General features: G+C 46.0%; 1 protein-coding gene across 1 annotated transcript in view; it reads right to left on the reverse strand.

Annotated features, from left to right (window-relative positions):
- Positions 1 to 22353, reverse strand: part of LOC147750996 (NACHT, LRR and PYD domains-containing protein 1 homolog) — a 784790-nt gene that overhangs the window by 460603 nt on the left and 301834 nt on the right. Inside the window, exon 6 of the mRNA XM_086918888.1 lies at positions 2566 to 2604. Within this exon, the coding sequence (XP_086775014.1) occupies positions 2566 to 2604 (39 nt within the window). The remainder of the gene's footprint in view (positions 1 to 2565; positions 2605 to 22353) is intronic.

Below are 22353 nucleotides of genomic sequence, written 5' to 3' on the forward strand. Positions count from 1 at the left end.
GAGGGAGTGCTTTCATTTACCCACTTTAAACAAGAGTATAACTTACCAGAGGCAGACCGGATGCGGGACCTTCAAGTCAGACATTGGGCACTTCAGCCGCAGGTGAGTACAGACGCAGACAGACGGTTTTTACCGTATGAACGATGGCTCCTATCTCGCACCTCAAATGCTAAACTCATATCTGATCTATACAAAATGCTGCAGACACCACAGACGCACATTTATAACCCCGGCAGGGAACGATGGGAGAGAGAATTAGGCAGGGCTTTTAGCCACAAAGAGTGGGAGAAGATATCTTACAGGGCACGGCACTCCGCGTACCACATAGGACTTACAGAGACACTCACGAAAATAACGACATATTGGTACTACACTCCGGAACGCCTGCACGAGATTGGCACCCTGGTCCACCTGTTGTGGGATTGCAAACATCTTCAAGTGTATTGGACACAGGTGCTAGATGAGGTAGACAAACACTTTCAAACGGAGCTTCCGCGCTTCCCAGGATATGTGCTATTAGGGCTCCCTAACGCCCTCACGTACCCCCTACGATCTCGCAGAGGCCACCAAATGGCCATTGCACTTGGTTCAGCAGTGCAAAATATCCTTGCACACTGGCGCACCGACACAATCCCTTCCATCACCGGCTGGCTGCACAAGTTGTGGCACGTGCTGGGCATGGAAAAACTATCACTCACCATGGCGGGGGAGGGAGATCAGTACGAGGAGCTTTGGCAACCATTTAGATCACTCTTGATCACAGAGTTCAGGGAACTCACCTGCCCTATATACCTCCGGCTGCTGAGGCTCCTGGAGCCGCAGGAGACAGATCCCTAAAAGCAGAGATAGAGGGGAGGGACTCAACGGATAGGAGAGACAGGGAACACGGGGAAATTTGTGAGCACTGGACGGGGAGGGAAGGGAGGCAGGATGGGGGGGGAGTTCTTCTTTTGTTATTATCACCTAGCTCGACATTTCAGCGGCTGGGGGTTTCTCAGACTATATTTTGGAGACCGCAACATACCTGCATTGATCCCCATTTGCTTTTATGTCACTGCACCTGCAAATGATCCAAAGGTGATTGTTGTACTTATGGTTTTTCCTTTTGATGTCGCTTTCAATCAAAAAGAGTTAAACCATAAAAGGGAGAACTTATGGTTAAAGTAAAAGCTGATATTCGCAAAAGTGGAAGAAGGTAATATTATACAGAAGTTTACACCTCTCAAAAATACAGCAAGCGATGTTATTCCTCATGGCAGGTTGCTGATTACTTTTTTCCCTCTTTTCACGGTAGTAGGATTTCAAATAACGCACAAAACCTTATGCTTGTCTCAAGTGTGATTTAACTACTACACACAGGCCACTGGAATTATGTGGCAAAAGAAATTAAGTGGACAAGATGAAATAGTGAGGCCAGTACATAAAGTATGCAACAATTAACTGAAAAATAGGGAATCATTATGGGATAATGCAAATCGAGCAACATTCTCTTGTTATTGTCGAAGCATTTTTACACATTGAAAAAAATAATTCAATTTCTATTAAAAACTTGGATATGTTAAGAAAACTGCAATTTCTATTCAAAATGCGACCCCACAATTAGTTCGTCTTCGATAGGAACAGAGGATAACCATTTTATTAACACTGCCCTTCCCATATTAAAATAGATTGTGTAACACTCATGCAACCATGCACTTACCAGAAAACACACCTCTCACTATAATAAAAAGGTGTGGCACACTTAATATTACCTTCCCACTAACGTTCTACAGCTTGAGTTCAGAATATGCAAAGCAGGCAGGACATGATGATTTATGCCACGAGGGAGGAAAATTCACACTTGCGCAAAACCGCCATGGCCATACAAATGGATGTTTTCATACAACCTTTACAATAGTTCACATCCATCAGTCGTGAAGTGCTGTGCCCTTGAACTGAAGATCTTAAAGAGATGGCTGGTGGACACAGCGAATTAAGGCACGGACAACGGGAGGGAGGGTGGGGATGGGGAGGGGGCAGAAGGCACGCACAATGTGAGGGCGGGCGAGGGGTTTGAAGGCAAGGACAACAGGAGGGGGGAGAAGGCAAAACAACAGGAGGGAGGGGTGGAGTAAAGAAGGCAACAAAGCATGTTGTGCTTGCAGTAGAACCTCATTAAAAAAAACAGTGCTCGCAGTCTAAATAACACTTACCTGTAACAACCGAAATAAAGGGGCAATCGCCATGGGAGGTGACAAATGAAGAAGAGGCGGTACTAAGGAGGATCTAAGAAGCCTATTGATGAATCAGAAGCCAACAAGTAGGATGCACAATGACACAAGCCAATTGCAAATATGGGCGGAGAGTGGATGGGCATTCTATTCCCTACTCCTCTACAATACATCTCGCAGAGCAGCGCATGCGAGCTGGCTCTAGGCTAGACCTAAAAAGGAAGCACTCACAGTTTGTCTCAGGAAGGGCAGTCTTGCCAAGGACAGCTCTCCCTAAGACTGTTTCTCACATTGCTTATCAACAGAGTTCTCACTAAGGTCAAAATAGGTAAAAATACAAAGCAACACACTGTACCATATAAGGTATGACTGCTGTCCAGTAAAGCTTCTTGAGCTGTTGAAAAATGAAAGAGTGACAAATTAAAAAGTATCAAAATAATGACGCCACCCAATAAAATACATATATTTACCTAAAGTGGCTATCACAGTAGCTGAACATCCTGATCATAAATGCATAATATTCCTATTTCTATATCACATATCTACTATCACTTCTCACAAATTTTAAGTAAACACTTTATTTATAGTGTGGGCCTATAGTTGTGTTACTGTACTATGAAATAGAACAGTGTAAGAAAGTGTCTCTGTATATACTGCACCAAAGTAAGTTACAGTGTGTACAGAGTCCAGCAGTCCCCAGAGGTTTGGCAGAGGTTAAAGTTGGATATAACCTTACTCTCTAAAGTGGTAGCTTGGTAGAGCAGTAAGGCAGTATCAGAGGTCAGTGTGAAGCATTTGGCGTACACACTCAGTCAGCAAATGGTCTCACACACTCAAGAACTGAACTCTAGGCCAATTGTTTTGTATATAAAAATATATTGTTGTTTTATTTTAGAACCACAGGTTGGTATAAGAATACTTTCTCAGAATGAGATGCTACAGTTGAATACTTTCAATGAGCAATAGACTTTTGAATGCAATAGATACAGTGGTTGCTATATGCAACACAAACTTAACACAATTATAACATTGAGCTCAATGGGAATTTTAAGCAAACTGCAATATCATTTACTTTACGAACGTTTTTCTTACTCCGGGCTGGATCCTGGATTCAGCCCTGGTGCATCTCCTCCAAACAGTTGAAGGAAATCGTTTTTGTTATACAGGCGATTTTTAAGGAATATTTGTATGTTGCAAAAATCGACACTTAGAAGAATTTCTGGCGAAAACCAGCCAATGTTATCCTATGTAGGCCAGTTAGGTTATCGGAAAATCACAGTTGTAGTTTCTTTTTCTGATCAGTGCTGGGGTCCTAGCTCTAGCACTGGAATCTCTCCTGGTAACAGGTGAGTAATTTTGTTTTCGTTGATCGGGTGATTTTTAGTGAATATTTCTTTTTTTTAAATTTTTTTATTATTCCACAGTCAGGACATGTTAACGGCACATACAAACACAAGAAATATCAACGATAATTAACAAATCATAGAAAATTCATGGTAGCACGTTTTGTGAAAGTACCAAGTTCATTATATCAAAATTCTAAATGTTCGTTGATTACCCCCCAGATTAACCGACCAAGTCTCCGTTTTTTTGCCCCCTTTAAAGCATAAAGACTCCATTCCAGTTCATACAGGTTATATAACTTGGCTGGCCAAAATTTTAAAGTTGGAGGTTCCTCTTGCAGCCATTCTGATGCTATACATAAGCGAGCAGCAGTCATAGACACAAATAACAAATATCTAAATGTATATAGAGCAGTACCCTTATCCACATTTTGTCCAATACCCAATAACATAAGTGCGGGGGAAATCTTCACAGTAGTGTGAGTAACATGAGTAAGAAACTTTTCTATACTACTCAAAAATTGATACAATCTATTACAACTGAAAAATATATGAATACTATCAGCAGTGACACTTCCACATCGAAAACATTTGCCATCATATTGTTGGCCCCATTTCATCATCCGCTCTGGAGTATAATACAGTCTAAATACAGTCTTAAAAAACTGAGCCTTTAGATTAGCGGACAAAAAAGCTTCTTTGGACACCAAAATCGCCTACTCTATAGACAACCCTGGTTCCCCCAATTGAGCCTTCCAATATTCATTATGTTTTTGAAGATCATCTGGTCGATAATCCATCAACAAATCATATAAAAAACCAATTCTTTTACGAGATCGGATGGCTTCAACTGTAGGAATAGGCATTGGTTGAATATGTTTCCTAACTATAAAATCCCGCACTTGAAGATATTTGAAAAAGGAAGCCCCAGTCAATTGATATTTTGTAGCTAGATCATCAAAATTTAACATAAATCCATTTGAGTCAAACAAATCCCCCATTAGGCTAACGCCATGATGCGACCAATCGCGAGCCACCCGGTCCCAGAACACTGAAGGCAATATTTTGTCTGCTTCGAATGGTGTATAATAAGTCACCTTCTCTAATTTTATCATTCTAGATACCGCCCTCCATACTCTGAAAGCTGCTTCTAAAACTTTAAAACGTGTTCTCTTGTAATAATTGCCTTCAAGTTCTTTAAATAACCTGCGTGTAGCTTGTGTTCCTAACAACAAATAGAATATAGATGGTGCTTCAGCTGGATCCACTACCTCCTCCCCTGTTAGTATTAAGCTCATTCTTTGCAGAAAGCATACATAAAAATATAGCAAAAAATCAGGGATAGCCCGGCCGCCTCCTTCAACTGGGAGTGTCATAAACCTCATAGCCCGTCGAGATGTCCCAGGAGCCCAGAGAAATCTCGCACATACAGATTGTAGTTGTTGTATATAATTTAAAGGAATCTCCAACGGTATGGCTCTATACAAACATAACATTTTAGATAAAATGCTCATTTTAATGATGTTCCCTCGTCCAATTATTGTTAGTTGTAACCGTCCCCATCTATCTAATGATTGTTTAACATGCTTCAATGTAGAAGCCCAATTTACATCCACAATATCTTTCATAGTTGTCTTTATTATTATACCTAAGTAGATGGTTCCGAAACCACTCTAGGATCATTACTATGAATGTTACCTGTGCATAAGATTTGCGTTTTCGATGAGTTTAATTTGTATCCTGATACAGAACCAAATTCCTGGGCTAGTTGCTCAATCTCCGCTAGTGCCTCTACCGGACTTACCGTCACCACCGCTACATCATCCGCATAAGTGGGTCCTAGCTCCAGCACTGACATCTCTCCTGGTAACGTTGATCGGGTGATTTTTAGTGAATATTTAAAAGTTTCAAAACTCCACACTTTGAAGAATTTCCAAGTGAAAACCAGTCAATGTTACCCTATGGAGAAAATGCAAGTTATCGGCTTTCAGGTAAGTACTCGACTGGCAGAGTTAAGGTTCTGGGGTAAGATTCAGGGGTCTCCCAGATTCAGGTTGGTACAATAGTGACACCCTCAGCGGCACAGGGGCAGCTGGGTGCAGAGAGAGAAGGCCCAATGTTAACCTATGGCGGGTTGGAGACCTTTGGTTGGTGGCTGCTAGCAGGCAAGTCACGTGGCTGTGGGAGCGAAGCTCCTGGTCACTTACTCAGGGTAAGTGGGGAAGTTGATCAAAACAGTTAGTGCACCTCCAGTGGCACTGGGGCGGCTGGGTGCAGGGTGCTTTTGGGACGTCGGGCGCCCACTGGATTTTAATGGGAAAGCTGCGAGACGAACAAAGGCTGCAAGCTCGGGGACGGAGATTCTTCAGGTGCGACCACCATTACGAGGGGTAAGTTGGGAAGCTGTAGGTTGGGTAGACACCCAGGAGTCAGGCACAGGGGGCCTGAGGCCCCGGGTGCAGGGGTGTCTTTAGGCGTCTGGAAATCTTACCCTCTGCTGGTTGCGGTTGGGCGATCCATGGAGTTGAGGCTGCAGACGTCGTCAGGAGCGTCGAGTGGAGTCCTTGGGGGCTGGATTCTTGGTCACAGTCACCGGAGGGACGTCCTTGTGGTCTTTGTTCACTCGGGAACGGGTTTGACTCGCCGGGTGCAGAGTGTGATGGATTCGCGGTTCCTGGTTGGCACCAGGAGCTGTAGATGTTTGAGCAGAACCACTGTTCGTGGGAGTCCCAGTCTTTAGTTGAGCAAGGCAGTCAGGTCCTCTAGGGTTTTTGAGTTTGCTGACCCATGGAGACGCCGGGGTTTTAGAAGGAGCAGGTTCGAGGGTCAACAGGCCGATAGGGCTGGGGCCAAGTCAGTTGGTGTCGTCCTGTTGTTAGCAGCTGCAACGCAGGTCTTTTTTCTTCTTGTTCTTCTTGTAGTTTCAGAATCGGAATCTGAGGAAGGAAGGTTCAGTGTGCCCCTAAATACTAAATTTAGGGGCGTTACAAGTAGGTAAGGGTCAGGGACCAATGGGTCCCTTCCATGGGGTGGGTACACCCCCTACCCTGCCACTCTCCAGTTACAGGGGGCAGGAGCCTAGTCCTGATTGGGTAGGGCTCCCCATCCTCAAGATGGCGTGAGCCCGGAGTTGTGCTTCACCTCGCCTCCCCCACCTGAGGGGTGGGGTTGGCAGAGGCTGGCACACCTCCTTTCCTCACTTTGGTTTTCCCGCTGATCTTCCCACCAGAGTGGGGGTCAGAACCGGTGGGGGCAAGTTGCAGCGTACAGCGAGTAGTCTGGAGAAGCTCACAAAGGTGGCATGCCTTTGAAGCTTCCCGTGCCCATCCTGGGGGAAGAGGCCTAGCATCTCGCCCCAGGAGGTGCATTGTTTCAGGCCCATGAGAGCGAATGGCTCTCGACCCAGGGGTCCAGCAGCATGTCTGCTGTGTGGCAGCCTAGGCAGCCTCTCAGTCAGGACACTGGCCGTGGGTTAGTTTCAGGGGGCAACTCTAAGTTGCCCTCTGTCGTGCACCTTACAATAAATGCCACACTGTAATCAGTGTGGGTTTAATATGCTGAGAAGTTTGATACCAAACTTCTCAGTCTTCAGTGTAGCCATCATGGTGCTGTGAAGTACCTGATGATGACCTCCCAGCACCATATACTCTTAATGGCAGCACTGCACTTACCGGGCCCAGGAATGGACCTGGGTACTGTAGGGGTACAGGGCTCATGCACTTGTACCCACACCACTGGCATAGGGCACCCAGCTACAGTGGTGACTGAGGTATGCCACGGCAGGGTGTTGTGGGCATGGCACATAGGGATGTGTGCCATGTCGACTCTTTGTTTTGTTCTGCACCAAGACACTCAGCCTGCAAAGGCAGTGTGTGTGTGTTAGTGCACAGGGCCTCTAAGGGTGGCACAATAAGTGCTGCAGCCATTAGGGGCATTCTCTGGTCAGAGGGCCCTGGGTACCTATGGTACCATTTACCAGGGACTGACATGTGGCCAGAGATGCCAATTGGGTTTAGGCTTCAATGCAGTTTGGGGAAAGTAACACAGGCCCAGGGTACCTGATTGGCAGCTGCCCAGGGCACACTCAGTCAAAGCACATCAGCAGTTCAGCAAAAAGTGGGGGCATACCATGCAAGAAAGAGGGCACTTTCTCACAAACAGCCACTGCCGGGCTGTTGTGACAGCCTGGCTCACCAGGACAGTACAGGGTCAGCTGCAAAGGTGTACAGGAATTGGAGCCCTGATGATGTCCTTACGGACAAAACACGTTGCCTGGGCTGAGATGTGATGAAGTATATTTATTGAATAAACATCAGGATTAAATTGAAATGCAAGACTGCCTAGTTATTATTTGGAGGGAATAAATTATGAAATAACAAGTACTAGTCCAGGAAACATTGGAAGAAAAATTATTGACCCGAATTGGACGCGTTCCTTTCTAAAATAAACTAGTCACTGTCAGACGTTTAAAGACGTGTGTTCACTAAAATGTTGGCTAATACAAAAAAAAAAATAACATTTAATATTATCTTTTCAAGAACATTTCTGAAATATTTTATGGATTTTCAAATATAAACCCTGCCAGCTAGATAGTCACACTATCAGCAAAAGCAAAATGCTACTTACCCAGTATGAATCTGTTCTTGGCATGTAGAGCTGTAGAATCTCATGCTTATGCATAGATCGCCATCTAGTTTTGGGTTCGGATATTTGCACTTTGTTTTTCTTCGAAGCAGTCTTCCTAGTCACAAGGTAGGTGACTCCTTATTTTGGTGATAGTGCGCATGGTAATCAAATTCATCTTCAGATTGTTTTCCCACAGAGGGTGAGAGAATGGATTAGTAGTAAAAAATAGAGATGGCCATGTAAAAGTATGTATCGTATCAAGAGAACTACAGCAGTTACAGGTACCTGGGGAGGTGGGTGGGCGCATGAGATTCTACAGCTCTACATGCCAAGAACATATGCATACTGGGTAGGTAGAATTTTCAGTTCAAGGCATGTGAGCTGTAGATCACATGCTTATGCATAGACTATACAGAAGTCTCCCCTAAGCGGTGGCTATCCTGTATCTGATGAAGTTGTCTGAAACAGTGTTTTAATACTGCTTGGCCCACATTAGCCTGTTGTCTGGCTAACACATCCACACGATAGTGTTTGGTGAATGTGTGTGGTGTGGACTATGGTGCAGCTTTGCAAATGTCAGGAGTAGGGATGTTGCGTAAAAAGCCATTGTAGCTCCTAGTTTACGAGTGGAATGTGCTCTAGGAGGAACAGTTAGAGTCCTTATGGCTTTTGCATAGAAACTCTGAATGCATTTAACGATCCACCTAGCAATATCTTATTTGGATATAGGATTGCCCTTGTGAGGTGGTGCAAACACAACAAAAAGTTGTTTAGTCTTACGAAAAGATTTGGTCCTTTCAATATAATACAACAGTGCTCTTCTAAAATCTAAGGTGTGTAGAGCTCTTTCTGCAACAGAGTCAGGTTGAGGGAAGAAAACAGATAATACAACCGACTGATTAATGTGAAATGCAGATACTACCTTTGGTAGAAATTTGGGATTGGCGTGAAGAACTACTTTGTCTTTGTATAGCTGGAAAAAGGGTTCTTCTATTGTTAGTGCCTGAAGTTCACCCACTCTCCTCAAGGAAGTGATTGCAAAGAGGAAAGCCATTTTTCAAGTAAGGAACTGTAGCTCAGATATATGCATGGGTACAAATGGTGGGTCCATAAAGCCTTGTGGGACTATTTTAAGATTCCACACTGGGGAAGGTGTAAGTCTTGGTGGTATAACTCTTTTCAGTCCTTCCATAAATGCTTTGATTACAGGCATTCTGAAGAGCGATAAATGCTGCCTATTTTGAAGATAGGCTGCAAATGCAGCGAAATGCAGTCTCATGGATGTATAGACCAATGACGACTGCTGTAAGTGTAACAGGTAGCAGATAATGTTTTGTATGGAAGCATCCAGAGGGTTGACGTTATTGTTATTGCAATAGATAACAAATTGCTTCCATTTGGCTGCATAGCAAGCTCTTGTGGTAGGCTTTCTAGTTTCCCTGATAATGTTTGTACAGGCTGGTAGAAGGTTCAGATAACCAAACTCTATGACTTCAGGCGCCAGATCGCGAGGTTCAATTGTTTGGGATTTGGGTGTTTGATTTCTCCATGGCTCTGGCTGAGGAGACTGGGAGTTAAATGTAATTTTTGATGTGGTACCAGAGAGAGTTCCAACAGGGTTGTGAACCAGGGTTGACGTGCCCATGTTGGAGCCACTAGTATTAGCTTGAGGGATGTTTGTCTGAGTTTCCGAACCACTGATGGAATGAGTGGGCGAGGCAGAAAAGCGTAGGCAAATATCCCTGACCAGTTTATCCATAGAGCATTGCCTTTGGTCAATGGGTGTGTAGTGTAGTTCCTAAATTTCCAATTGGCTCTGCGCATTGGAATAATATATCCTATAGATGTGACGTAGGACTTAAGTCGACTAGGTCTCTATCGAATATATTATACTTAATTGTGAGTGCCAGCTAGCTCAGAGGTCACTAGAAACGTTCTCCAATAAACAAGAAGGGAGTAGTTTCTGACAACCACACAAACATGACAACTTTGTTTCCCCAAGAATAAAACTTATCTTCAGAGTCATGGAAACAATAAATAGATATTTCACTTAGTCAATCGTGCATGCTTCGTTTAATCAGAGGTGCAGAGAAATAGAGAGACGGGCGTTTTCAATAAAAGTATTTATTGAACAGTCTTCTTTCTCATGCAGAAGAAATGAACTGATACAATTGTCATACTGACTGTAAAGTATAATGCGTACAGCAAGAAGAGTATTATAATATTGTACTGTAAAAGCATGGTATGGTTTCTAAGACATAGAATACATACATAAATAACAAAGACTAAAAGTACTCAACTGGTGCTTCTAAAATACGCCTACCCCAATGTACCTAACCTAAGTATAATACGAGAGAAGAAGTAAGTATGGTGTGGCATAGGTTTTAGTTTCTTTGCCAAGAATCTAACCAAGATTTCTCACAGGGTCTAATCAGCTCCGTACCTTGGTTTAGAATGAAGGAGGTCTGGTATTTCTGTCGAGGACTCGATTTCCCAACACCCCACAAGGGGAGCTTGGAAACACTGGAGCTGGGTTGTCAGCGAGAGAAAGGCAGCCACTATGTCAGTGCGCCAGCTGGAGGGTCGGCTTCCTTCGGCACTTGCTGTAGGGTGCTGCGTCGGGCAAGTAGATAGCCGAACTTCTCCAAACCACTGTGTGTTTGCTAGGGCAAGTGTGGGCATATTTATACCATGAAGGTGCCTTGTTTGACGTAAAGTCGGACATAATAACGTCACCAAAGAATCCCAAGGGAATGGTATTTCTTTGATAACTGCATGATTTCTAGGACAAATCAATATTCAAGAAAGGGGATGTCCCTGACTGCTGAAGCGGAGTTTTCAAATAAATAGTTGTGGCTTTTTGGAACTAGTGAAAGTAGCCACGCCAAAATTGAACTGGATGGGTTATGTCTAAATATGATTATGATTTCTATGCCTATATAAGGGTAATGTGAATTATACCTATGTGAGGGTATGAATCGGGAAAATTACACTAGGGTTCTAAAACGCTATACAACAGGTGTGGATATCTGGAGGCGAAGCTTTAGCATTTTGCGTTTTCGGGTATTGCATACAGGTCTATGTGAGGGACGCCCCAGGCTTCGAAGTATGGGTGGAGAACTTGAGAGTGAAGTTCCCACTCGTGAAGTTTAGACCTCTGCCTGCTGAGGAGGTCCGCAATCTGGCTCATGACTCCTGGGAGGTGTTCCGCTTGGAGATAAATATTGTGGTGAATAGCCCACCTCCAGATGTCTTGGGCTAAGTGGGACTGTTGGAGAGAGTGTGTCCCCCCCTGTTTTTGTATGTAAATCATAGCTGTCATGTTGTTGGTTCGGACTAATACAGCTTTGGCAGACAGGTGATCTTGAAAGGCTTTGAGAGCTAGAAAGATTGCCATGAGCTCTAAATGACTTATGTGGATCAACTTTTGCTGGGGGTTCCACAGCCCTTGCACTGTGTGTTGTTGAAGATGATGTATAGCTTGTTTTAGTAGTAGGGATGGATTGTACCTCTTGTTTGAGAAGGTATAGGTTATCCGGTGAAAGTTTGTGTGACTTTGGGGGAATGTTTGGAGGAGTGTTGATGAACTCCAGGCAGTAACCAGAATGGATAATTTGGAGAACCCACTTGTCTGTTGTTATTGACTGCCACTTTGGTCAAAATTGGGACAGCTATCCCCCCACAGGTGTGAAATGCTTGGGAGAACCATGGGCAAGTCACTGCTTTGTATTGGAGGGCGACGTACGTGTATTGGAACCTCTACCCCTCTACCCCTGCCCTTGTCGTTGTTTCCTCTATAATTGCCTCTAAAGAAGGTTTTGGAAGCTGAGGGTTGGTTATTACCCTTATAGGTGGACACAGTGTCTGTGGAAGTATTTTTGTACCCTTCTCAATAAAAGGATCGCTGATTTGAACCACAGCCTTGTGGAGACTGAAGGGCTCGCATAGATTTAGCCACTTCAGTATCCCTCTTCGTTTTCCGACCGGTATTAGGGCTTCTACATCTGGCCCTGAATGAGTTGTTCCATTTTATCCCAGTGCGGTGGTCATATCTTGCTAGCAACGCTTGAGTGTTGAGTGTTAGATATGCGCCAGAAGTTAGCTGCCTTGGAGGCTACCCTTTTCCCTGAAGCATCATGGAGTTTTGACTCCTTATCTGGGGGTGGTGGGCCTCCAGTAGTCTAGGAGTTTGCCCTTTTACGTGCATTAGAAACTACTGATGAGTCTAAGGGTAGTTGTCCTTTTATGTAGACTGGATCCAATGGGGCAGGCTTGTATTTTTTTTATCTCCCCTAGGGGTAAGAATACATGCTCTGACAGGATCCTTAAAGATGTTGTCTACATGTTTGTTCATTCCTTTCAACATGGGCAACATGTGTGTAGATTTCTGTGTGCTATTTAATGTCTCAAAAAGGAGGTCCTCTTCAAGGGATTCTTTATAGAGTTGGATCCAATGGTAATTAGCAGCCCTGCCTAGTAGTTCAATATAGCCTACACTGTCATCTGGTGGAGAGGGTTTGGTAGGATATAGGTCTGGATCGTTGTCAGTAGGCGAGTCAATGTTATAGTCCTGCCACTCATCTGTAGGTCTGGGCTGATTGTAATCATCATCCTCCCAATCCCCATCACCCTGGTTGTCAGGTGTATGTGGTGGTGAGTGCTCTGTGAAGTTGGCACAGGTAGAGCCTGGGGTAAAGGTGGTGAAGGAAGAGGAAGAGGAGGAGGGGAAGGATTTGTCCCAACAGTTCTCTTCTTTTTATGGAATGTTGCATTCCTCTTCTGCAGTAGCACCCCTCTTTAAAGTCACTTTGGTGGTAATATGTCCAGTTTTTGGATGCATAACCAGAATTTTCTGTTTCAGATCCGGTATTTCGAGTGGATCACAGAAAGTATGCTTTTTAGGTGATTTTGACTTCTCACTCTGTTTCGGCACCGAAGGTTTTGGTGCTGATGGTTTCTTGGTTGTTGTTTTCGGATCCGAGGTTGTTTTTGGTATCGAGTGGTGATGTTCAGTGCCGGACTTTGTCTTCGACCCTGAAGGCTTTGGCTCGTGCACGATTTGGCATGAGGCTTTTCGGAGCTGGAAGGCGTTTTGGTAGGCTTCGGTGCCGAGCCTAGAGGCGTGGCATCGGAAGCATGGTCTTGGTGCCGACCGGAGGCCGAGTTGGTCCGAAGCCTTCTTTTTCGGTGGAACTGGAAGTTGGGGTGAGGTAGAGACTGTACTTACAGTATGTTGTTGATGCGGGATGTCTTCATCCTGGTCGGAGCCGTCATCAAAAAAGGGAGATTTCTTCCTTTTCCTCAATGGCTCCGATGGGGTCGCCGGCTTCTTCCTCCTCCGATTCAGGTCCGAAGAGGTCCGCAATGGAGCCTGTGTGTGGGCTCAGCATGTTGCATCGTCGGGCCAGACAGTCCCGAAGAGTGTTTTTGAAGCGGAAAGCTTGGCACGCGTTGCAGTCCTGTTCACTGTGTTCCAGTGACAAACACAGGGTTGCAGACGTCATGTGAGTCGGTGCGCAAGTATTTTGCGTGGCACTGAGAGCAGAACTTAAAGGGAGTTCGTTTCATCGACTGCGAGTCGAACCGGGGGCTAGGCCCACCGGCCTACCATGAGCTCTATGATCGAAATTAGTTTTAAGCAATAACACGATCCACAAAGAAAGGGGTACGCGATCGGAAACAATACCATTGACGGTGAATGTTGTACGCACAGAGAGGAACGGAAGGATCGTCGTCAAACCAGAGCGTAGCGAGTCACATCTGAACCCGATGGAGGAAAAAAAAATCTGAAGATGAAGTCAATGACCATGCGCACTATCACCGAAAGGAGGAGTCACCTACCTCGTGACTAGGAAGACTTCTTCGAAGAAAGTGCAAACATCCGGACCCAACACTAGATGGCGATCTATGCATACGCATGTGATCTACAGCTCACATGCCTCGAACATGTTTTTAACAGGACTGATAGAGTATTCCTTGGCTCGCCCTATTATGGTATCAGATACCTGGACTTCAACTGTCTCCTAATTAGGAATGACCACAGGAAGAGAGGGTGAGTGGAGCAGTCAATGAACCCTAACATCCTCCCATGACTATTTTTCTGACATCCCCTTGCCTACACCATGTTTAGTAATGGATTGCGAGGTCATGTTTATACATTTGCTCATGTAAAAGTGCTGTGATGCCTTTGGGCCAAGATTGCGCTATATAAAACTGCAAGAAAAAAGAAAGAAAAAGCAGGCACTGCACTGTATTGTAAAGCGAAAAGCGACCAGCCTATGCCAGTCGTCAGTATTATAGTGAACTTTCAGTACCAATATTTTGTCTTTGTGGATATTGTGTTTACTACATTGTTGTTTCCTTATTTTCCCTATTTTATATTAAATGTGATGCTGCTTTGAAAGTGTTAACATCCATACTTGAAGGGAGTGGCTATACGTAACAAGACCAATGTGATTCCCTCGTCTCTCCCCACCTAATGATCACACCACTCCTCTTGTTTTGAGTGCAAAAGGCAGCTTTATTTACAAGTGGTAAGCAGATCACCTAGGCCTTCGTCTGAGCTGCACAAGCTACCCTGTCAACTGGGCTAACAAAAGGGTCTAAATCAATCAGCCTCCCCTGAGAAACTACCAACCCCAACACCCCCCCTCCCCAAACACTATCCAACCTTTCAAATTATAGGAGTCCTTGTGGTCCTTGCATCGGAACTCACATTAACCATCTTGTTGAACCTGCCCGTTCTTAGACCAGGCTGTCGTTTTTGCCTCAAATCTTGGCTCCATTGTTCCATTGTTTGTTGCTTGTTACAACACCCACCCATCTTTCCTCAATCAGCTGAACAGTTTGCCTTTCTCCACCAACAGAAAGACTACCCCTCAAGGTGTCATTCAGTCCCTCTAAATTAGAGCTTCTTACGGTCATTTAGGCACTCTTCCAGTGTCACAGTCAATCTTTCTAAATACAGGTTACTGCCCTGCTCAGACACGCGCACACTAATGTGTCTACGAAAATGGGGTAGCTCAAAAGGAATGTACTAATGCGCTTAGGATTTGGGTGAGCGCCATCTTGGGTGAGTGTAGGGAAACGCTGGATTCTCCCGCGCTCTAGCAGTCAGGAGGACTGGCTAGAGGCTGATGCCGGGATCTCTACATAAGCAGGGCAGGAGGTAGGCTCTCCTTGCTTCGCTTTTACTATTACAGCTAGGCTCGCTTCAGGACGCCCTTAGTGTTTTAATCATCCAGTTTTTTGTCTTTTTAATTTATTTCATTTCAACGCGGTTTCCCCTGTTTTTAAATCCCTGCTCGCATTCTTGCACTTTAATAGTGTCCTCACCGCTACTTTGGCGGGCCAGTCCCTCGGGCTTAGGATTTGGGTGAGCACCATCTTGGGTGGGTGTAGGGAAACACTGGATTCTCCCGCGCTCTAGCAGTCAGGAGGACTGGCTAGAGGCTGATGCCGGGATCTCTACATAAGCAGGGCAGGAGGTAGGCTCTCCTTGCTTCGCTTTTACTATTACAGCAAGGCTCGCTTCAGGACGCCCTTAGTGTTTTAATCATCCTGTTTTTTGTCTTTTTAATTTATTTCATTTCAACACGGTTTCCCCTGTTTTTAAATCCCCGCTCGCATTCTTGCACTCTAATAGTGTCCTCACCGCTACTTTGGCGGGCCGGTCCCTTGCGCTTAGGATTTGGGTGAGCGCCATCTTGGGTGGGTGTAGGGAAACACTGGATTCTCCCGCGCTCTAGCAGTCAGGAGGACTAGCTAGAGCCCTACTTAAACCGGCTATCATGGCACGCAGCGTGTGCACGCTGCGAGTGCGCCGCAGTGACGCCGGAGTCACGCCAGAGTCCAGCCCGTCTGCGCCCGTCCGTGCTAAGGACGGGCTGGACGGCTGGACCTATGGCTTAGATGCCCCTGACCCCCCGCATTTTAGATACTCTATTCAGACTCTGCTTGCGCTTAAACCACCCAGGCTCCCATGTTTTTATTCCCATTCGCCTGACGCAATTCTCGACAAGTTATCGTGTGGATGTCGGACTAGGGATACGGCTAGCCCCACTCCCCCTTCACCTAGTCATCAGTCCAAACATCCCACCTCCCCCAGCTTTGACACTCCGAAGGAAGAGTGTCTTCTTCTTAACACTCGATCGCTCATTAAAAACAACATCATGTTCAGGGATCTTGTTTTAGATAGGAAGCCCTCCCTGGTTTTCATCACGGAAACGTGGGCAAAGGACTCGTCTGGGCCCGATCTCATTGAAGCTGTTCCTGAGGGATACTGCTTAGCTCGTCAAGATAGATTGAGCCGGGTGGGAGGAGGGTTAGCAATTCTGTATGTGGACCATTTCCATTGTCACACTGTCCCCATCTCTGACCCCACAGACAGCTTTCAAGCTTTATTCTTCTCCATAAAAAGTGGCCAAAATGTCATATTTAATGGAATCTTGGTTTATCGCCCTCCCGGTTCTCGTACCAACTTTGAACAACGGCTCCTTCATGTTCTAGAACCCTACTTTGGTCGGAAAGAATTCATGATCTTGGGTGATTTTAATTTTCATCTGGAGAAGTATGATACTAAGGATACTCTCTCCTTGCTTGAAGCCATGTCAGCATGTGGATTTGCCCAGTTGGTTGGAGGGGCTACTCACAGAGCAGGTCACACGCTCGATGGAATTTTTTCCAATGATGAGAGGTTGAAAATCAAGGATTCCATTCTATTATCATTGTCTGACCATCTGGCTGTCCCATTTGAGCTATCCTGTCCCACCTCCCATACGCTCAAAAATACTTTAAGTAATAAGGAATTGGGCAGGAATTTCAAAAATGTTACTAGTAGCTCTCTCACCCCGTGGGTACCCAACTTGTCCATATCCCAAGGTGAACGCGTCTTTATGGCAGTTACACAGTTTGAAAGGACTGTGACTGAGGCACTGGATGAACTTGCCCCTATCCAATTACGCCATCGAGCCAGGAAAAGGCCTTCAGCCCCTTGGTTCTCCGAACATCTCAGACTTCTTAGACAAGAAGTAAGGAGGCAGGAGCGGTTGTGGCATTCCGGTAGGGATCTAAAGGATAGGGAAGCCCATAAGACTTTGCTGAGGAATTATAAAAGAGAAATTATAAAGGCCAAACAAGAACACTTTACGGCCTTGACAACCTCTATGTCCTCTCCTAGAGAGCTCTTTAGGGTAGTGGACTCCCTCATAACTCTCCAAACCCCAGATCCCGTAGTGGCATCCCAAGAGCTCTGCAATAATATTGCCTCTTTTTTCCAGGCAAAAAAATTAGATATTTACTCTGCATTGGAGCTGCAGAGATCCCTTATTACTGAGCCCCCTGCCCTGGGAGCTTTGGACCTAACCCCTGCAGAAACATCTCCTGTTGGAACCCTAGACTCTTTTCCTCCTCTCTCTCTAGAGGACCTGGACAACCTCCTTAATTAAACCAAATCCGGCTCCCCCTTGGATGTATGTCCACTTAGGATTCTCAAACAGTGCAGGGATGTTTTTCTGCCCCCGCTGGTTGACATTATGAATAAAGCATTGAGAGATGGCCATTTTCCCACCCAATGGAAAAATGCGGTGGTAAAACCCCTACTAAAAAAAGCCTCTTTGGACCCTGCGGTCCTGAGAAATTTTCGGCCCATTTCTCTCCTCCCTGCCCCTGCAAAAATGCTTGAAACACATCTTAACAAGCATCTTGCTGCATATATAGAGAATTCGGGTTGTCTTGACTCCTCCCAACATGGATTCAGGAGGGAACACAGCACGGAGTCTGCCCTCACCATCGTGCTGGATAATATCTGCACGCGTGTTGATGGAGGCCAGACCACCCTCCTGATCCTCCTAGATCTGACGGCGGCCTTCGATACCCTTTCTCCCTCAGTATTAACATCTAGGCTGAGGGAGGTTGGGGGTTCAGGGGGCAGCCCTTGATCTACTCACCTCTTTCCTCAACCATCGAGTGCAAAGAGTGAAGTTGGGGGAGTATCTATCTCCATCCCTGCCTGTGCAATGTGGGGTCCCTCAGGGGTCGGCTTTGAGTCCGACCCTATTCAACATCTGTGTGACCCCACTTGCCAGGCTAATTAGATCTTATGGGATGGAGATAGTATCCTATGCGGATGACACCCAAATCCTCGTCTCTCTCTCCCAATCAGCAGCCCCGACTGCCTCCAATTTTAGATCTTGTATGGAGGCAGTCAGGCAATGGATGATCTACAATTCATTAAAACTGAATGGAGAGAAGACGGAGGTGATGGTGTTTGGAGGGAAAGAGGATGTTTGGTCATCTAGTTGGTGGCCAGACTCATTAGGAGTCTGTCCCACCCCTACCTCCTCTGCTAAAAATCTAGGGGTCACGATTGATCCCGCCCTCAACCTGGATAAACAGGTCAACAGAACCATCTCTACCTGTTGGGGCATCATCCACATCCTCAGGAGGATTAGACACTACCTATCATTGCAGGCAAGGAAACAGCTTACAGTTGCCCTGATTGGCTCCAGACTGGACTACTGCAATGCGCTGTATGTGGGACTGAATAAAAGTCTACTGCAGCGCTTGCAGGTAGTCCAGAACGCTGCTGCCAGGTTTGTCCTGGACCTCCCCAAACGGGCCTCAGCCACAGCGGCTAGAAAGCTATTACATTGGCTTCCTGTGGAGGATCGTATCCGCTTCAAGACCCTGTGCATGACCTATAGGGCACTAGCTAAAAACAGTCCTACGGGTATAGGATCTATTCTGTTCCGCTACGCTCCTGCTAGGAACCTACGCTCTTCGAGTAGACTTCTTCTGTCAGCCCCCCGTTTCAGGAGAACTAAATGGGGGGGCAGGGCTTTCTCCACCCTGGCACCCAAGTGGTGGAACTCCCTCCCTTTGGAACTAAGATACCTTCCCACTCTCCAGGCTTTCAGAAGAGCTCTGAAGACCCACCTTTTTGTGCAGGCCTACATGTAATGGTGATAAGCCCTTGCTTATGATATTAGTTGTTAGGCGCCTTGATGCCTTCGGGTTATTGTCTGCGCAATATAAATTTTATTCAAATCAAATCAAATCATTATTACCTGCACCACTATCACCATCCAATAAAATCAGAAATCTTTCTATTCAGCTCCTTCCTGGCTCTACTGATCGCACCTGGCCGCTGCACGCCCCACCAATACCTCATAGGCAATAGCCTAGCCCAAAAATCATCTGTGAAATCCAAGCTTGCCTACAGCATTTCCTAGTCCCACTTCATGGACTTCAGCAAATCCAGCTCATTTGCCTGCACCGTATCATTCTCCCCTGGTAGTCTGCATCAAATGACCCTCAAGGGGTCACCAATCAGGAGCTGCCCGTGCAGGTAAGAGCAGTGGGGCGTCAGGGTGAGGGATGGGATTCGACAGACGACGCAGAGGGAAAATTCAATAAATAATACATTTTCCCTCATCTCGTCTGTCAAATCCCCCCCCCTTCCCTCCCCCCCCAGCTCTTACCAGCACGGCCCGCGCCTGTCTCCAATGCCCGTAAATGGAAATACAATATCAATCCTCTTCACTGTGGTTTCAGCCCCCGCAGAGTATCCCTACGTCCCGTGAGAAATTATTCCGCTTCTATCCCACCTGTGTCGATGCAGAGCAGTCCCCCCTGCTGAACCAATTGCTGCTGTCTGTGCCGCACTTGACCCTGCTATTAAGCCCTGCCCCTGCACCTCACTACCAATGCTTTCCGTACTTGTGTCTTGGTTTCCTGAATCCGGTGTTCCTCCACAAAAACACGCCCTCAATTCCCACCATATTTTCTGCATCCTCTTGAAATTCTCTATGCCACCAAAGCCCCGGGATTCCCAATAGCCCTGACCTCTTTCTTCTACCTACCGAATCTCCCCACAAGAGTTTGCCCCATCCCCGGGAGCACTAGTTGTCTTCTCCCCTTGGTCACTTGCCACCTTCCGAATCCGGTCCACGCAATTCTGGCACGTGCCTCTTGCCCTGACTTCCACCTCCCCATCGCAGGCTACTCTCACCACTATCAGAAGGCTCACCCTATACCTGTCCCCTTCTGAACTACAGCCACCATTGTACGGAGCTCATTCCAGACCAGGCCCCTCTCCCTCTGAAGAGGAGGCCCCATTCCCAAAGCTGTCACAGTCAATTGAACCAACAAGTGCCCAAACATCCTGCAGCCCTTTGCAACTTCCCCGGCACGCCCCTCATTAGGTACTGCTGGCTAGATGATCCTTACCACCACCAACATGAGAGCTGGGACCCCGGGCTCCACCAACTGTACAGGCTTATTTGCCCCCTGTTCCTCACCTGCAGCCCTTCCAGGGACCGCTGCACCACTTATAGTCCCCCCAACACTTTCTGCAGCCTCAGACTCTTTCCAAATTACAAATTTGTGAACCGAAGAACAACTCTCCTGGGGAGTGAGCTGGTAATAATAAGCCCCTAACTTCAGCCAAATAACTTGTTGTTGTTGTGAGTTCTCTGGGGGAGCCTCTCAAGCTACTCCGGTGGCCCTGTACTGCCATCATTCCCCATAGGCGGTCATAGACCGCCCACTCCATCCCTGCAGCTCCTGCTTGCCAATGATTCTCCAAAAGCAATGGCGATGCAAAATCTGCAGCATTCTCGTCCCGTGCATGGCCCAAAAGCTGGCCACAGGGATTCCTAGCCCTCAAGGGGATTGGGGGGTGGAGGAGGGGTGTCAGTACCTGCAGAACCTGCACCTCTCTTGTGCATCAGGGAGCAGTAACATGACGACCTGGACTTTTGTCTTGACCCTCTCACTCATGCAACCATCACACTCAGCTATCCAGACCCCTGCGACACGAGGTGGTATCCACCGGGGGCCTAGCACAACACTTATTGTCTGATGTCACTTAATTATTGCCTTCCCAAGGTCACTGTGCTGCATGTGCTCAGCCCCTAATTAAAGACTTCTGGGATGTTAGGGATCCGTGAGCACATGCAGAAAGTGAGAACACATGGACAGCAACGGTTAGAAATGAGCATCTCTTGCGTGGTTTCCCCCCACATTTGTTTTGCCTTCTCAACTCTATTTTTGCTGAACTTTTTTTGTTGGCTATAAGGATCTATGCATGTTATCCTTGCTAATTAGTGATAACGTGCGTATGGCCTTCCTTTTAACCAAGGGGAAATTGGCATATATCTAATTGGCACATTTAACTTACTTATATGTACCTAGTATATGATAGTATATGCACCTAATGATGTCTGAGAATCCTGAAGGAAGATTGGACCTGCTTGCCTTCAACTCAGGACCCCAGTAGTGACTGCAAGGCTCCGTTAGCTGACCTTCTGTTTGAGCTAGAGGAACACAACAAGCTTCCATAGGCATTCCTGCTTTCTAGATGACCAGACACAGCTGGACTTGGCCTCATCCTCTCTGCTTGCCTCTATGGGAGTGAGTCTTGATGCCCAAGTGTTGTCCTCAGGGTCCAGGACCTCTGAATGGAGTTAGAGTGCACTTCTTACTGTATAATTGAAGGTTTCCCCAGATTTAGTGCAGAGCGGCGCAGAGCCGTGCAGCTCCCGAATGAGAGCCTTATCGGCCCAATGGAACAAAGAGTCGGGTTAAGGGTGAGGGAATTGAGAGCTGATCCCCATAGAAACACCCTCCATTTTGGCTCATCCTATCACAAGGCTTATAAGCTCTTATCAGCAACATAGGACAGTTGAAAACGGTGGATTTTTAGGTATACAAGGAACATTGCAACACATTACTTAGTTCCTGTGCACATGAATGGATGAGAACTCTGTTCTTGTATATTCATTTGTTGTCTTTTAAAATTGTCAATCCCTAAAGTAAAACATTTCCCATAAAAGAAAAGAAAGAGTAGATCATGGTGCTCAATTGACCTGCAAATGTAGCCTCCTACTGTAATTAATAGAATTAGTCAATGCTGCTGAACTCAGTATCAATCCTGTGTTGTTGGCAAATACAGACTAGAAAGAAATTATTTTCTAGCACAAGCATGGTTTCTGACAGCAGTACTTATGTTCGAGCATTTGTATATGACAGCTTGGAACACTCTGCATACCTTCTGGGGGTGTCAACCACTTCTGACGGTTTCTGAACTTTCTGAACATGGCCAATAACAGAGCAGCTATAATCAGTGGCACAGGGAGAAGGCATAATCGCCAAGACCAGGACCTTCTGTTGTT

Source organism: Lissotriton vulgaris, chromosome 1_1 (assembly GCF_964263255.1).
Source record: "Lissotriton vulgaris chromosome 1_1, aLisVul1.2, whole genome shotgun sequence".
Taxonomy (NCBI): domain Eukaryota; kingdom Metazoa; phylum Chordata; class Amphibia; order Caudata; family Salamandridae; genus Lissotriton; species Lissotriton vulgaris.